This window comes from Palaemon carinicauda, chromosome 25 (genome assembly GCF_036898095.1).
Source record: "Palaemon carinicauda isolate YSFRI2023 chromosome 25, ASM3689809v2, whole genome shotgun sequence".
In the NCBI taxonomy this organism is placed as follows: Eukaryota; Metazoa; Arthropoda; class Malacostraca; order Decapoda; family Palaemonidae; genus Palaemon; species Palaemon carinicauda.
The window spans coordinates 96,136,179-96,154,726 of NC_090749.1; the positions used below are offsets into that span (position 1 = coordinate 96,136,179).

The 18,548-nt window shown below is 35.1% G+C and overlaps 1 protein-coding gene across 1 annotated transcript in view; it reads right to left on the bottom strand.

Moving 5' to 3' along the window:
• The window catches only part of LOC137619153 (cilia- and flagella-associated protein 43-like), a 66,470-nt gene that overhangs the window by 29,474 nt on the left and 18,448 nt on the right, over positions 1-18,548 (bottom strand). The window contains exons 2-10 of the mRNA XM_068349340.1: positions 14,544-14,665; positions 13,092-13,206; positions 12,063-12,154; positions 10,887-11,178; positions 9,953-10,069; positions 9,268-9,408; positions 7,083-7,169; positions 4,502-4,732; positions 3,047-3,190 (exon numbers count right to left, since the gene is read on the bottom strand). Coding sequence (XP_068205441.1) covers positions 3,047-3,190; positions 4,502-4,732; positions 7,083-7,169; positions 9,268-9,408; positions 9,953-10,069; positions 10,887-11,178; positions 12,063-12,154; positions 13,092-13,206; positions 14,544-14,665 — 1,341 coding nt within the window. The remainder of the gene's footprint in view (positions 1-3,046; positions 3,191-4,501; positions 4,733-7,082; positions 7,170-9,267; positions 9,409-9,952; positions 10,070-10,886; positions 11,179-12,062; positions 12,155-13,091; positions 13,207-14,543; positions 14,666-18,548) is intronic.

Sequence of the window (18,548 nt, forward strand, 5' to 3'; positions counted from 1 at the left end):
AAGGGATGCGATCGATTTTTTTTTCTTTTTTTCACAGTTCAGCTAGAAGAGATGCGTTCGATTTTTTTTTTTTTTTTTTTTTTTTTTCGTAGGGTGGGGTGGAGAAGAGTTCAACAGCTGTTGGTTTTGATACTTCAAAGTGTTGACTATCAAGAAAATATAGAATTTTTACAAAATTGCAGGAGTTAGTAGTTGGTGATTCTGTTGAAAAAGAAGTCAGGAAGCACACACTTTGACCTCATTGTTAAGAATTCAGCACGAATTCACCTTTCTACCGTATTGTACCTTATATGTTGTAAGAGGTGAAAAGCCTGTTAGGTAATGAAACATACACGCTTATGAAAGTATTCCAGTCGCTTAGCTCAAAGAACTGGAATTCTCATCTTTCGAGAAATCGTGTTGATTTACTTATGCCTATTATGCTAACACTAGAGATCTTAAAACAAGCTGTTCTCTGTAAAAACAGATGTTAAAAAGACGCTACAAGGAATTACGTGACACTGGAAGACCTAAATTATTGTCCAGTCACTTAGATCAAAGAACTGGAATTTTCATCTTTCGAGAAATCGTGTTGATTCATTTATGCCTATTATGCTAACACTGGAGATCTTAAAACAAGCTGTTCTCTGTAAAATCAGATGTTAGAAAGACGCTACAAGGACTTCAGTGACACTGGAAGACCTAAACCATCGTTAGACTTACAGAAAATTATTAATATAATGTGAAGGCATTTCTGTAGCCCTACTTATGTCTTTCGCTTCAGCAGAGAGAAGCTTCTCTGTTCTGAAATCTATTAACACTACTCTCATGAATGCAATGATTAATGCCAGATTAAATAATCTTGCTGTGTTGTCAACTGAAAGTATGGAAGTAATAAGAGTAGATTTAGAGGAATTTTTAGGTAGGTTTAGAGAAAATCACAGGAACAGAAGAAAATTGTAAAATTTTGTCATGTCGCAGTTGCTTCATCACAGATAATGTGTAGCAAGCATTTTTTCTATCTTTTTATTATTATTATTATTATTATTATTATTATTATTATTATTATTATTATTATTATTATTATTATTATTATTATTATTATTATAAAATATATATATATATATATATATATATATATATATATATATATATATATATATATATATATATATATATATATATACATATATATCTATCTATCTATCTATATATATATATATATATATATATATATATATATATATATATATATATATATATATATATATATATATATCTATCTATCTATATATATATATATATATATATATATATATATATATATATATATATATATATATATAATATCATTCATCCATTAATCTTTTTATCAAGAGTACCTATTACATAACAGACTTATGAAAGTAATTTGTCTTGTATTTCCAATGGTTATATTTTACAGTTTCTATGTAGACAGGAATTACAGCAATTAATGCATTTTACAAAGGTCACTGTGTTCTTAAGTTTTATAGCTGTAAATCTCCCTATTCTGTAATTACGTTTAACCATAATGTACCTGATTTCTATACAACAGAATCACAGATATAATGTCTGAATATCCACAGCTGATCTCAGAAAATTCCCAGATACCCTTCTCATGTGGCTTCAGAATGCTCCGATAGCCTACAGTCAATTCTTTCTAGTGAGGCAGAATTGCACCGACTTGCGTGGGTGCCCTTTTAGCTCGGAAAAGTTTCCTAATAGCTGATTGGTCGGAATTGCACCGACTCGCATGGGTGCCCTTTTAGCTCGGAAAAGTTTCCTAATAGCTGATTGGTCGGAATTGCACCGACTCGCATGGGTGCCCTTTTAGCTCGGAAAAGTTTCCTGATCGCTGATTGGTCAGACAAAAATACTTCCGACCAATCAGCTATTAGGAAACTTTGACTTACAAGGGTGCCCTTTTAGCTCGGAAAAGTTTCCTGATCGCTGATTGGTCGGACAAAAATACTTCTAACCAATCAGCTATAAGGAAACTTTCCCGAGCTTAAAGAGCACCCATGCGAGTCGGTGCAATTCTGCCTCACTAAAAAGAATTGACTATAGTGCCCTCCCATACTCAGCTGTGCCCTAAGGTGCCCACCCACTGACAAACTTCTAGCTACGCCACTGTCTGTTACCTTATTTCATTTCCTCAATAGGCTATTTTCCCTGTTGGAGCCGTTGGGCTTATAGAATCCTTTTTTTTTCCAACTAGGGTTTTAGCTTAATCAATAATAATAATAATAATAATAATAATAATAATAATAATAATAATAATAATAATAATAATAATAATATGTTTGATGGGATTTTCATATTTTTTTAAAACACCTCAGGTAAACAGTTTAAAAATACCAAGATGTGTGGCATATTTTTTTTTTAATTTTTAGACCCTATAAATACTATATTTGCAATAAGAAGACATACAACTTAAAATATTTTATACTAATTGTTCATTATTTCTCTTGTAGTTTCATTGTTTCTTTATTTCCTTTCCTCACTGGGCTATTTTTCCCTGTTGGCGACCTTATAGGGTTTATAGCCACTTTATTTTCCAACTAGGGTTGTAGCTTAGCTAATAATAATAATAATAATAATAATAATAATAATAATAATAATAACAATAATAATAATAATAATAATAATGAGTATAATCAAAATTATTATTATTATTATCATTATTATTATTATTATTATTATTATTATTGTTATTATTATTATTATTATAATAATAATAATAATAATAATAATAATAATAATAATAATAATAATAATAATAATAAAAGTACTAATGGTAATAATAATAATAATAAATATCATTATTATTATTATTATTATTATTATTATTATTATTATTATTATTATTATTATTATTATAATAATAATAATAATAATAATAATAGTAATGATAATTATGATAATAATACCCCATATATGAACTGCTTTAAAATGATTATCAAAATATGCTACATTTTTGTTTCTGAACCTCAGAGAATGCCAGATACTCCTCAGTTCAAAATATGGATAAACAAAGATCTCTTACCTTGATAGTAGGTGTGATTCTTTCCAGCTGAAGGTTGAGTGTATTGACATGAGCCCGGCGTTTTCTCTGTTCCTCCTCTTGGGCGGCTCTCCACTCACGCCATGCCTTCGCCTCTGCCCAAGTCCAGTCCTGTCCCTTGCTCCCCTACGGACAAATAGTATCATCATAGCTTCATATGACATGTTGATAGTTATGTGGGTCCTGTATATTTACAGTAGTACTTAAATGCATATCTCCAACATATCTGGACTGTGAACAGTCACACACAAAGGCTTGACAAGACTTACTCCTTTAGATTTTCTGGAAGTTTCTGTGGCCAACGGTAGAAGATATCTAGATAGTTAAATGCAGGCCACAGCATAATACTTGCCACTTCAATAATCAAGTTATACAAAGTTTTCTTCTTAGTGAAGCATTTCTTTATTGCTGAAAGAATGGATAACTTAACGGAAGTTTCTTGTTATATAAATCTTTAGGGAATTTATGTGAAAATTTGCATTTGAAAGGGGTCTTACTCAAAGAGAATGCTAAGCTGGAAGAGGATCTCGAAAAAGTGGAAGAGAAGAAACCATATACGGAAAAAGAAACTAAAGACAAAACACACAAATATTGTGTAGATAAACATGACTTGAACATGTCCCAAATAGCTTTATCAGAGATACTGAAGCTATTCAAACAATTTTCCAAACATTTCAGTGTCTTCTGCCTATTTTCATCCACGCAACAGGAGAAAACTCTTGCAGGATCTCAAAACTCTCTGCCTAGATCTTTTTTTATTATAGCTATGTTAAACAGCTCTTCTAGGAGAATGATACTCCAAAATCAAACCATTGTTTTCTAGTCTTGGGTAGTGCCATAGCCACTGCACCATAGTCTTCAACTGTCTTAGGTTAGAGTTCTCTTGCTTGAGGGTACACTTAGGCACACTACTCCATCTTATTTCTCTACCTCTTGTTTTGTTAAAGCTTTTATACAGTAGTTTATATATGAAAGATTTATTTTAGTGTTGTTACTGTTCTTAAAATATTTTATCTTAACTGTTAATTACTTCTCTCACTTCCTTGTTTCTTTTCCTCACTGGGCCATTTTCCCTGTTGGAGCCCGTGGGCTTATAGCATCCTGCTTTTCCAACTAGGGTAGTAGTTCAGCAAGTAATAATAATAATAATAATAATAATAATAATAATAATAATAATAATAATAATGTAACTTCCTTATACTAGCAATGAGTTAACGTCTGAAACAGCTATCATTATATGATAATAAACAGAACAAAATAACAATATATATATATATATATATATATATATATATATATATATATATATATATATATATATATATATATATATGTGCGTGTGTGTGTGTGTGTGTGTGTGTATATATATATATATATATATATATATATATATATATATATATATATATATATATATATATATATCTTTATACTCACAGGTATAGCTGGCGTCTTAGCAGACTTGCTCTTCTGAGGGTTTGGCCCAGCTAAGAAAGCCGCCCTTGCCTCGGCCCACGTTGCATCTGAGCCAATAGAGGGCGGGCCCCCACTGGGGGACTTGGAGGGACTGCAGGGCGTCTGTCCGCCATCTACTTCCCTCGCTGGTGAGGCCGCCCTTGCTGTGCTGGGTGTTTTAGTGCCTGCCACACTCACATTCTCTGTGCTTATCTGTTTGGGAAAGGAAGATTCATATTTCTAACTATAGTCAATTTCTTTTAGCGATGCAGATTTGCACCGACTCGCAGCGGTGTCCTTTTGGCTCGGAAAAGTTTCCTGATCGCTGATTGGTTGGACGAGATAATTCTAACCAATCAGCGATCAGGAAAATTTTCCGAGCTAAAAGAGCACCGCTGCGAGTCGGTGCATATCTGCCTCGATAAAAGAAATGAACTATAGAATGGGCACTCTGTAGAGTGCATGCCTTCGCCAATGCCACATGATAAGATAGGCAATTGAATTATGCATATTTTGGTGCTAGTTTCATCCAAATTGGATAGAAATTGACCATGATATAGCAAAAAGACATTTTTTGACCTATTCAATTACCTTGACCTTGATCTTTGACCCAATCACTCACAAAAATCTAATCAAATTGTCCTTGGATCATGGTCAATCATCCCACAAAATTGCATCAGATTCGGTCAGATAGTTTTTGAGTTATGCGAATCACAAACACACAGACAGACATAAAATACACGCCTTTCAAACTAACCTACACAAGGAAGTTGGCGAAGGTAATAGATGATAAGTATGATTTTTGGGTACCTAGCTGGTACCCTGATCTACCATGGGTGAACAGAAGCAAAATATTTGTTGAGGTATGATAGGAGCTAATCTGTTAAGGAATAAGAAACCTAAATTTTGTAAGGTCTATTGAAGGATAGGAGACTAAGTATACTAAAAATGACTTTGATATTCTGACCCTACCATAAGAATTCACTGGATCTGCTCACTGTTTAAATCCTTGACTTTCATCAATAAAAAATAAGTCAAAAGAGGTAAAGAGAAATAAAAGAAATTCTAATCAGACTCATCTTCTTTGTAGCTTTTATGAAATGTGCTATCAATTATCACTACTCTAACCTTACATAATCTAGTTAAATAATATCTAGGCAAGGATTTGTAATGTGAAGCCAAATGGTCATTTTATGTTACCCACATGTACCTGAATTTAAGGTTTTGGTAGTCAATTGGAAATGTACCCGCATGGCAGTCTACATCCCTGGGGTTCAAATCCCGCTTAAGCTCGATAGTTTCTAGTACTATCTGCAATTTCACCAAATTAAGGGAGTAATTTGGGGGAGCCTATGGGTCTACCCTCCCTCCCTGGTCCTAGCTTGGGTGGATAGGGGCCTTGGGTTCTGATCATATATATATATATATATATATATATATATATATATATATATATATATACATGTATATATATATATATATATATATATATATATATATATATATATATATATATATATATATATATATAACAGTGGAGCATTGTACGATTGCAAGTGACCCACTATACCCCAGAGATAATAAAAGAAAAAACATACCTGCTCATAAAAAAAATAATTATACTACTAATAAGTCTCATTAAATCTAGTTATGTTCATTTTCCCTGCAGGTTAAATTACTGTTCTTTAAAACTGCTAATTATGTTCATATATTTTGATGAGTACCTTCAGGAATAACTGATGAATATTATCAATGCAAATTCAAAGTGTCAATAAAGTAAGCATAGTTTACTTTGTATTCATGTTAAATCATTTCCTTTATAACTGCTACATTTGTCCACACTATAGCATACACATACACACACACACATATATATATATATACATATATATATATATATATATATATATATATATATATATATATATATATATGTGTGTGTGTGTATATATATATATACTGTATATATATATGTATATATATATATATATATATATATATATATATATATATATATATATATATATACATATCATATATATATATATATATATATATATATATATATATATATATATATATATATATATAATGATTATATGTATAACCGTCAAATATGTCCAAATTACCATACTTAAAGGATTGAAAGGGAGTTAAAGTTTATGTGGCCCATCTGAATTAAAAGTGAAAAAAAGATTGGTGCATGGGAAACGAAAGGTTGGCCACCCCTGTGCTAGGGCACTGTCACTGTCCCTTGACTCTGCTATCCACGAGGGAAAAGGAAAAGGGTTCAGAGTAGCTGGAAAATCTCCAACACTATACAGTATGATGCATGGCGACTCCTTGCGGCTGGGAGGAAGGGCGTTCGTGGCTGGTACAACACAAACATACATTATCCGGGTCTACGCGATGACAGGTAGGGCAGCCATTCGGGACTACGGTCCACCCCAAAAGCCAAAGCAAAGTCCTTCAAAAGAAGGCAACCGTGTTACCCCATACGAATGGGAAAAAAAGCACGCTAATGGACGAAGACCGTATAACGCATGGCAAAAAGAGGACCTACCTCAGAGTCATCGACATCCAGCAGGAGCTCAGGGCGTTCCTCTGGCCTCCACTGGGGGTCGTAGTCGCATTCGTCATCGTCCTCTTCCTGTAGAAGGTTAAGAAGCATCAACTGGTGGAATTCATCAATGTCTGTAAGGCCTATCGGGAGGGAATCCTGTATTCTATACGTCTAAATTATAATCTCGATGAATGCATTCGTAGAGCAGATAGCGTTCAACGATAGTCTGTGAGCAGTAAGCCTCACTTTTAAACATCCTATCTCCCTAGTTAGGGTCAGTTTCTGCCATAACCAGCCTCTATATGGAAAGGTACAAGACCTATCTTAAAACACATTATCGTGACTTTCTCGCAATATCTTGTTTTTATGCTATCGGTAAATTAATACTGATAATAGATAGCATTCAATCATTAGTGCAAGTTTGGCATATAGTCACTTCTAGTTGATCTTGGAGAGATGTACTCCATAGTAGGCCTTTCTACATCAGATGTATCAGAAGTTATTTCCCTATCACATTATTCATTTGAAAAGAGCAAAGAATAAATAGTATCATACAAACATGACTGGTGGAGGAATTACTGATTAACAAGATGGTGGAGAAACACAGTAATTAAAGGTATTCACATTACAGGTAAATTACTTAGTTCTTACAAAGTTTTCATTCGTTTGACAAAAACATCTAATACAGTGTCAAGGGCAATGGTAATAATAATACTAGTTTTAATTGTTTCAATAATGTTTATTTATTAGTTTTAGTACTAAATTGTACTTGTTTGATTACCTAGAACTCTTTTATTGATAGAACCTGTAAATCAGTCGTCAATGGAACTAGTTAGTTTATTAGTAAAGTGCATCAACTTATCATCCACTTGAAAAAAACAGGTTTTCAGCACTCAATTTTAGACTTTTGAGGAACTGAAACCTAAGTTTTTCTTTTTTATTTTTACTATTTTAACAATAACCTGAATGTTTTTTTTTTTTTTTTTTTTTTTAGAATTAAGGCTTAAATTTCATCAGAGATAAAACCTAATTGGTCTTTTGAATCCCAGCCTAGTTTTTGATAAGTCATTCAAGTTGATTATTATCCAGAACCATGATCTAATTATATGTTAGCCCTGGAAATTAATTGTTATTCAGTACTCGATCTTAAATATCCCTCAGTACTTTTATTATCTTTTGTTAATAGATTATACAGTGGTTAGACTTTACAATCAGTTCATTATATTTACATTTCTATACTAAAGTTTATTGTACAGACCTCATATATGTTAAGTGCAAAATTATAAATATAATGTTACATATACAAGTTACACATTAAAATAATTTTCTGAAAAATATGTTACTTTTATCACCATAAGATTTCAGCAGCACGAAAAATTCTACGCTTTATAAATTCCACCATTTTGCTTTCATTATCAATTAATCTAGGTAGTAGGTTGGCCAGGGCACCAGCCACCCGTTGAGATACTACTGCTAGAGAGTTATGGGGGTCCTTTGACTGGCCACACAGTACTTCATTGGATCCTTCTCTTTGGTCACAGTTCACTTTCCCTTTGCCTACACATACACTGAATAGTCTGGCCTATTCATTACAGAATCTTCTCTGTCCTCATACACCTGACAACACTGAGATTACCAAAAAATTCTTCTTCACCCAAGGGGTTAACTACTGCACTGTAATAGTTCATTGGCTATTTTCCTCTTGGTGAGAGTAGAAGAGACTCTTCACCTATGGTAAGCAGCTCTTCTAGGAGAAGGACACTCCAAAATCAAACCATTATTCTCTAGTCTTGGGTAGTGCCAGAGCCTCTGTGCTATGGTCTTCCAATGTCTTGGTGTAGAGTTCTCTAGCTTGGGGGTACACTCGGGCACGCTATATCTTAATTCTATTCGTCTTGTTTTTTAAGTATTTGTAGTTTATATATGTTACTGTTCCCAAAATATTTTATTTTAATTGTTAATTACTTCTCTTGTACCTATTTATTTCCTTATTTCCTTTCCTCACTGGGCTATTTTTCCTGTTGGAGCCCTTGGGATTATATTATCCTGCTTTTCCAACTAGGGTTTTAGCTTAGCAAGTAATAATAATACTAATAATAATAATAATAATAATAATAATAATATGTTGCTGGAACCTATTTTTCTATCGTTACAGAAACCTAATTATTTACCAGAAAAAACTGACCGGCAATGCACTGGCTGGACGTCCGCTATCTGACAGAGATCTGCTACTTCCTCCACTAGTTCCCCTAACGCTGAGACTCATACCCTTGGTTCCTGGGGTAACACTTTCGCTCTGCTCTTTCTTGACGGCATCTAGTTCCTCCTGAAACAAACAAGCATAGTGAGAGTAAATATATGAAATACTGAATGTGGTTCATGGCATGTAGGTAAAAGTATCTGCTGTCAGTTACCTGTTCGCTTTTGTCTTTCATGTATAATACGATGGCGTTCGTATTGTCCCGTCTTAGCATTGCGAATTTTTAGGCAAAAATGAAAAAAGCGAGCAGCGCAGACATTCTGAAGCCAGTACAGGGATCCCTCTGAATAAGCTGTTACATTATAACTTAGCTAGTTTATCACTTCTTTATTTCTTCTTACATTTGAGTCAAGCGGAGACCTTTGTATTCCAACTTCATTTGGTCTCGCTGAGCGAAAGAGGCTTCGTCATACAACACTTTAATCCTTACCTCTTGTCTTTATATAACTGGCCCAGTAATCTATTCTGTAAAACTACTTCTACGAGGCATGGCTCCTTTGCATCATCGTTAAATCAACAGGAGAAACTACGTACTCCACCATTACAGATCATTCTTCTCCAGCCATTTCAAACTGATCCTTAGGGATCCCCAGTGACTTCTAATGCTCACCTTCAGCTGCCTTTTTCTCTTGGTGAGTCTCTGAACTTCCTCGATGACCTTCACCTTCCTCTGGTGCACGCTGTCGAATCTCGCATTGAAGGCGTCCTTCAGTTTCCGCGTCATGAACTGGCGAAGGAAAATGTACAGATGGGAAAGTAATATTTGCTGAAGAGTGATAGGAATGCATTATTAGTTTGCTTTCATAGGTCCCAGGTATGGGGGCTGATGAATTTTTCAAGTCACTAAGGATTTTTCAGATATTTTATAAGATAGGGTGATTGTTTTTAGTTCCTTTATTTAGCATAGTGGTTTTTTAATAGAAAATTTAGACTGAAATACTAAAGATTTTATATAAATTTTCATGTGAGCAAAAATGAGTAAACTTTGATTGTTTTCACACATACTGAGACCAATAATAGAAGAAAGCAAATAAGATTTACAAGTATCTAGTTAGAAAAGAACTTGAAATGATAGATATAAAGCTGTAAAATAAGTACATCCAAGTTTTAAAGGTCATTGCAGTGTTAAAAGAAATACTACAACATTATAGGACCAGGAAGAACCACGCAGTTGCTGCTGATTTTTTAGCAGTTAAACCTATTGCCACAATCTACTTCCCCTCATGTCTAGCTCACAGAGTAGCATTCCCCAATGAGGTCTACCAACAATGAGATGAACTTCCCTAAATGGACAATATCTACCGCCTCCTTGATAAACTAAAAGAGAAAGGCCAGCAGAAAAGGACCAAACAGTAATAGGAAAACTCATTAATATCAACATAGGCAAACTTAGGATCCTAGAGAAGAGGCAAGATTAAGTAAATCTCACAAATTACGTCACTACCTCTGTTCAAGAAGAGATACTACATTTAGACCTCAATTACCATTACATAACAAAACTAAGACCGACTGACAAGAGCTACCAACCCTAGCGCATTCCGAACCTTGATAAGAACAAGCTGCGTCTCGACCTTCTCCCGGCTAGTCAGTTCCTCCTGCGGGTAGAGAAGGTTCTTGCAAGTCTCTCCGTCGACGTCCCTCTCCGGGTCGAAGTGGGAGCTCTCGTCACCTCCAGTGTCCCCTCCGCTTGATTTGGCCGTGTCCAAGAGGTCTTGCAGGCCTTTGGGCTTCTTGGAAGAAGAGTCCGATGTGACAGATCTCTTCCAGGTGCCTTCTTTCCGCTTACCCTTTCCAATGGGGGACTCCATGCCTAAGGGGCCCTCCAGTTCGCGTAGCCTGGAAGTGAAGAAAGATAGAGAAAGCTGGATAATGATGATAATAATAACATGGGTTAACTTGAAGAAAACAGTGTCCTGTCTAAGAATCTTTGGTATTAGAAATGCGCATTTATGTATTGTTGTATATTTAAAAAACACAGGAACTTTCGTTCTTTTCTTTAAAGTGCCTCTCCTGGTGAAGAGTGCGAAAGCTCCTGTGTTTTCTAAATTTACAACGATATATAACTGGATTTTTAATAGCCAATAACATTGGTTTTCCTGAGAATTCAGTGTGGTACTGGATCAAGATCTACAAACACTATATAAAAATCCTCATTGTCTTGAAACTTGCAACAGGCCTTAGAAGTCTGATTAGAGAAGCAGAGATTCACGAAAGCCAGTTCAAGAGAGTAAAAATCCACTTTTGACCAGTGAAGTTGTGCTGTTTCTCTTGAGCTTAATCATTGCTAGGTCTAGTCTGTTGTTCCACAAGTCCCATAGCCAAATTGTTTACTTGTGGTGAGAATTATCTGTTTGTTACTGGATTAATCCAGTGTAGGTTTATGATCCTAGTGTTCCTGCTACAAAAATGCATTAGTTTTTGTCCCAACAACTTCAATGACTGGTATTGGCTAGATATGTAAACAAACAGTCTAAACCTATAATTGAAAGCTAGTGCCATTGATACTTTCTAACTTTGTATTGAGTCTGTCACAGTGAAAAGATTCAAGGAAATTAAATCTCTCTCTCTCTCTCTCTCTCTCTCTCTCTCTCTCTCTCTCTCTCTCTCTCTCTCTCTCTCTCTCTCTCTCTCTCTCTTCCACGCTGTTCTATTCACCACAATAATTTCTACAAAAGAGAAACATTACAAAATATGAACAACAGTGAAGGTTTTGTACCTACCTGAGGGATACTACTTCTAGAACCCTTCGCCAGCTCTTTTCTTCAGGCTCTCTGATCGGGTAGTTTTTGACACAAGCATCCTTCATGATACACTGTAAAAGAAGAAGAATCGTGCACGCATTAAGGGCAGTAAGGCTTAGACTAGAATATTTTTTCTACTGGGTTATTCTTTGTCATTATTCATCACCAATATGCATAAAGGGATGCATCGTACTGTTCAAGTATGTCAATATGGTGTCATGCTTGTTAATTTTCTCAATAAACCATTCAACTCTGAAAGATGATTTAAGTAGGAATTAATGATAAAATTGTAGACCTAAAACTTTGAAATTTGAATACAGCTAACTATACCCTTCCGTGTAGCATTTTAGCTAAGTCTGGAAGGGTTTGTGCCAGGATGAAATTGGAACCAATCACAGAGAGATAGAGAGCTCAGTGGAGGCAAGTATTGCCAACCCATGATGCCATCACCTACCATGTACCCTTTGTCAAGGAAAACAGATAAATCTTTACTCCTTTTTACCACTTACTAGATCACTTTATATCACATTCCCTTAAATGGTCTTTGCGTTACTCTTCTGTTCTGTCCATGCCATCTATGTGGGTCATGATTAAATGTTAGCAATACTTACTTCTCCTGAGCATGTTCGTGCTGTGATTGGCTCTAATCTCTCCCTGAGACAAACTATTCCAGATTTCGCTTAAATGAATAGGTCTACGAAAGCAGTCTTTCATTGCTCATACAAAGATCAGGCGTTTGACAAAGCTGTATTTTACATATTATCTTATCCCTATAGTCTACAAGTTAGCGTAGATCCAATTTTCACATCACAATAAATAAATACTAATAATCGAAATATAAAAAGTACTAAGATAATCAAATGAGACTATTATTTATACTAAAAACTGGTTTTCTCGCGTCGTAGGCTACCCATACTTTCTCTGAAGATAATTCACTCCTTTAACTCATTTTCATAATAGAAACAATATATCAAGGCAAACAATCAAAACAAATAAAATTTTCCTCACGAAAAGGGATTTCGACTCAACGCGCATTTCATCCCAAGCGGCGTTCTTCAGGTAGTGACATTGGAGCAATTTGTCCAACCGTTCCCTCTCGACGTCGCGGACTACTTTCAGTTCCCTGAGGAGGAAGGAGGAGATAAAGAAGAAGAAGAGGGTTAAGATGGTGATGATCATTCAAGAAAATTTAGATATGATACCATAGAAATAGGGAATCTAGAAGGACCAACTAAAGAGGTTGTCCGTTATATTAGAAAGGCTTGAAGTTAGAAATAAAAGTATGTAAGCTGTGCTGTCTGTGTAGGAGGTAATTAATGATAATGAATTTTCTGCAGATTAAAGCGCTTTTCTGGACCTAGACGTCATCTAGTAGTGTGCCCACAATCACAGTGTTGTGGAGAGAGCAACGAGGAACCTAGAACCCAGAGGAGGAGGAGGAGGAGGAGAAAGGAAGGAGAGGAGGAGGAGAAAGGAAGGAGAGGAGGAAGAGAAATGAAGGAGAGGAAGAAGAGAAAGAGCAAGGAGAGAAGAGGAAGGAGAATACGTAGTCTCTCATTAGAATGAAATAGAAGAATTGTTTGATATGACAGTGATGAATCTTCTGGACTCTCTCTCTCTCTCTCTCTCTCTCTCTCTCTCTCTCTCTCTCTCTCTCTCTCTCTCTCTCTCTCTCTTGTGTAAACATGGAAGGACAGAGCTATTTCTGTGTGTACAATACACACATTCACACACACATACACACACACACATATAATATATATATATATATATATATATATATATATATATATATATATATATATATATATATCATGTAAACATCTCCTATACCAGTGGGTGGCACCAGATGAAAACAACATGCAAGTCCCTGACACTTTCATCACTAAATGGTTATTCCATACCCATGCACAAAAACCTCATAAGCTCATAAACAACACGTTGAAATTATACACTTTTTACTCTAATTGTCTTCCATTCTCTTCACATGGCCAGACCACCTCAAAATACTCAGATTAACCTTTTTGTTATATCTGGAAGCCTCCATATTTCATTTTCAATCACCAGCCATACTACACTACCATTGAGGAGCGTTGATTCAACAATCCCTTTACATGGTTTCACCTTTGCCTCCATAGATAATTCCAGTCTAGTCCCAATCTTTTACAAACTTCCTCTTATCTTTTTTTCTTCCCTCATTATGTGACTCAACACTTACCCCCCTCCCCCCCCACCGAGATTCTTAGGTCCAATCAACAATTTCTCATTTTTGAATATAACATTTGTTACTTCATTTTTCTTTTTTCCATTTACCCTTATCACCTTACTACCATTCAACTTGCTCCTAAAACTCTTCTCTTGCAGACATTTCCAAACGTATCCAGTCAATCAAAGCACTAGTTATGACTAAAGTCTACTTGTAATTAGATTACGCTCTACTTAATGGCGAAGTCTACTTACGACTGGATGAGGCTCTCCTGCAGCGCTATCAACCTCTGCGGATTCACCGTGAACTCCGTCACCGATAGCCGGTGAGCGTCGTCCAATGCTGCGTTCTCTCCCAGAAGTGCATCCAGCTTGAAAAGAAAAAATCACTCTTTTGTATTGAAGCCAAGCGAGCTTGGAAATTGGAAATCTTTATCTGGAAAGCAATGCTCTTCAACGGTAATGGTTAGTGAGTCTAGCTGGCCGAGTCCTCAAGTTAGAACTGTTAGATCAACTATTATCAAGAAGTATGAAGGAACTATTAGACTCTCAAACTCTTGAAGGATAGAACCAGAAAAGGATTTTATAGGGAATATTATATCTGCTGAAGACATTAAAGAATAAAGATCTGATTTAATTTAATTAATTGCCTTGAAAATAATTGGCTGGGACATTGTCGAAGAGAGATGAAGTTAGGGTGGGAGCAACAGATGCCCTAGACAGAATCAATTGCATCCACACCTTGAGTAGCACAAGCAGCTATAGTCTACATATACTTCGCAGCACTGCTGCTTTCTGTGCATACAGATGTGGCTTGCCTCACCTGTTCGCAGATGTGGTCAACGTCGGTCTTGAAGGCGTCGAAAGCCGACGGAGATGAGAAGGTCTCCTCGCTCTCAGACATCTGATGAATAAGGTCAGGTTGTTATTATTATTATTATTATTATTATTATTATTAGTAGTAGTAGTAGTAGTAGTAGTAGTAGTAGTAGTAGTAGTAGTAGTAGTGGTATTTTATTATTGCTTAGACTAAAGTGGGTTAATCTTAGATACCTCGGGTCGGTCTGAAAATCTTATCTTAAACATCAAGATAAAGTCAAAGCATATGAACGGCTCTGTGGATGAGAGGACATCAAACGTAAGAAAAAAAGAAAGAAAGAGCAGAAAGCAATGTAGCTGAGACTGAAGACTGAATGCCACAAAACTTGTCTTTGGGCTTATTTTGTGTTCCGTTCTCTCCATTTGTTCAAACCCCCACAACTTAATCCAATCCATTTGATATCAATAGCTTCCATCATCCATTCCCTCCTAGAGAGGATTAGACTAAACATACAAAGAAACCAGAGTCGAATAAGTGCTTTGCCCCCATATGTGGGTACCCCATCAATGCACATTGAGCGGTACACTGTAAGCATCACTTGAAGGCCTTTGCGGTGTCCTTTTAGCCACTGCCTGCACTAATTTTTTAACGTTCTTCTATACATCAGGTTGCGCTGCCATTCTGCTATCTTACTGTAAAATATTTTACCTGTTACTATATACATTACATTAGGACACTAAATGCCCCCCCCCCCCCTTCTCCCAGCGCTGGGCCTTGAGGCTTAAATTCATAGATCCAATAGCTGCTTTACAATCTCTGGGTACTCATCCTCCGTTCTAAGACTCTTGCAGATCGCTTGCTGCCTTCCCAGCCACTCTTGATCTGTAAATTACCTTCATTTCTCAGAGCCTGGTCATAGTAACAATCACCAGGTGGATGAATACTCGTGTAGAAAACTTCCTTAAGAAATGGCTGCTTCACCTCTTCACACAGGATGCTCATTAATGGCTCATCAAACCCTCTTACACAGTCTGCACCGCAGAGGTCTATCTTCCCTGAACTGTCGCGTTCTCTTGATAACTAGTACCACCTCGCCTTCCCTTTCCAATATGTCTTCCAAGTCATGTGTCCATTCCAGATTTTCCTCTCCTCTTATTTACTTAGCCATATTTCAGCCTATTCTTCAAAACAGTAATCCTTTTTTATAATTAACTTTATGTCCTATTCAACATATTTTCGAATTTATCACCCTATCAACCAATCTTACACCTCAGTATCTCTTCAGAGACTTCCAGAGTGGCTCCCATATTTGATTCTGGACTCTTCCTAATCTTTTAAATGACTTTTTTAAGTTTTACAGTTTATATGTGAAAGATCTATTTCAATGTTGCTACGGCTGTTACTTTAATTGAAAATTACTTCTCTTGTAACTTATTTATTTCCTTGTTTCCTTTCCTCACTGGGCTATTGTTCCCTGTTGGAGCCCTTGAACTTATAGAATCTTACTTCTCCAATTAAGATTGTATCTTAACTAATAATAATAATAATAATAATAATAATAATAATAATAATAATAATAATAATAAGAGTCTGAGCATAAGGAAATGTATTTTTTTAACCTCGCTTTGAAATATATATATATATATATATATATATATATATATATATATATATATATATATATATATATATATACATATATATGTATATATATGTATATATATATACATATATATATATATATATATATATATATATATATATATATATATATATATATATATTAATAACAATTAATTTTTACTTACATAAAATCCGTTGGAGACCACCTCTAAAATACTGATATTTTTGTAAGATATTAAGAAATACCGCATACCAATATGTATAAGGTGTCACAGATAGTCAACCCTTCAAAATATTTTTTTTTTCTTTTTTATGATTTTAGCTAATATCTGAGGTATAAGTAGATCTTTGAAGTAAGATAGAATAGTGTGCCCGAATGTAAGGTATCATATGATATAAAATACTGAGCATTAATTAAATACTATCGGATTATTATCATATATGCTGTTCTACTTCTACCTTTAGTATTTTTAAACTTCTTACACACTCTTACTCCCCATAATTACTAAAGAAAATCATATACATTATTATTAGTAGTAGTAGTAGTAGTAGTAGTAGTATTTTATTACTATTATTATTTCTATAATTATTATTATTAACATTATTATTATTATTATTATTATTATTAGTAGTAGTAGTAGTAGTAGTAGTAGTAGTATTACTTACTTACTTACTCACTTACTTACTCACTAAGCTACAACCCTAATTGGAAAACCAGGATGCTATAAGGCCAACGGCTCCAACCGGGAAAATAGCCCAAGGAGAAAAGGAAATAGGGAAATTGATAAACTGTTAGAGAAGTAATGAACAATTAAAATATTCTAAGAATAGTAACAAAATTGAAATAAACTAATATAATGAAAAACAAGAGGAAGAGAAATAAAATAGAACAGTGTGTCCGAGTGTACCCTCAAGTAAGAAAACTCTAACCCAAGACAGTGGAAGACCGTGATATAGGGGCTATGGCACTGCCTAATACGAGAGAACAATGGTTTGATTTAGGAGTGTTCTTCTCCTAGAAGAGCTGCTTACCATAGCTGAAGAGTCTCTTCTACCCTTACCAAGAGGAAAGTGGCCACTGAACAATTATATCGCAGTATTTAACCCCTTGAACAATACTGCAAATAGGCCTATGTTAATATGGATTCACTGAAGTTTTCAACTACGATAGGCCTAGCAGTGGTATGAAATAAGGCCAATAGGCTAGATACTCAAATTTAGTAGGCTGTAATATTGATATATCAATATCAAGTAGGCTATAACATATATCATATTTTAGCTAGAGTAGAAATTTGAGCCTATCAGTTTCAATGAGTCTAAAGATTGACCTTAATGTACAACTACAGTACTTAAAAACAATCATCAAATTGTATTAATGCATATATATATATATATATATATATATATATATATATATATATATATATATATATATATAGAGAGAGAGAGAGAGAGAGAGAGGAGAGAGAGAGAGAGAGAGAGAGAGAGAGAGAGAGAGAGAGAGAGAGAGAGGGGGGGGGGAGAGAGAGAGAGATAAGCCATATATTATACTCCTCCTAATAACTGGATTCTCTCTACCACGGGATCAGTAACTCAAGGGTGATTCAACTCAAAGATAATAGATTTTGGTCGGCCAGGGAATCGAACCCGGACCCATGAAACTGAGGTTCCATTGACTTAGCAACTCAGCCATAAAGAGAGTCAATGGAACCTCAGTTTCTTGGACCCGGGCTCGATTCCCCGGCCGACCAGAAGCTATTGTCTTTAAGGTGATTCACACACACACACACACACACACACACACACACACACATATA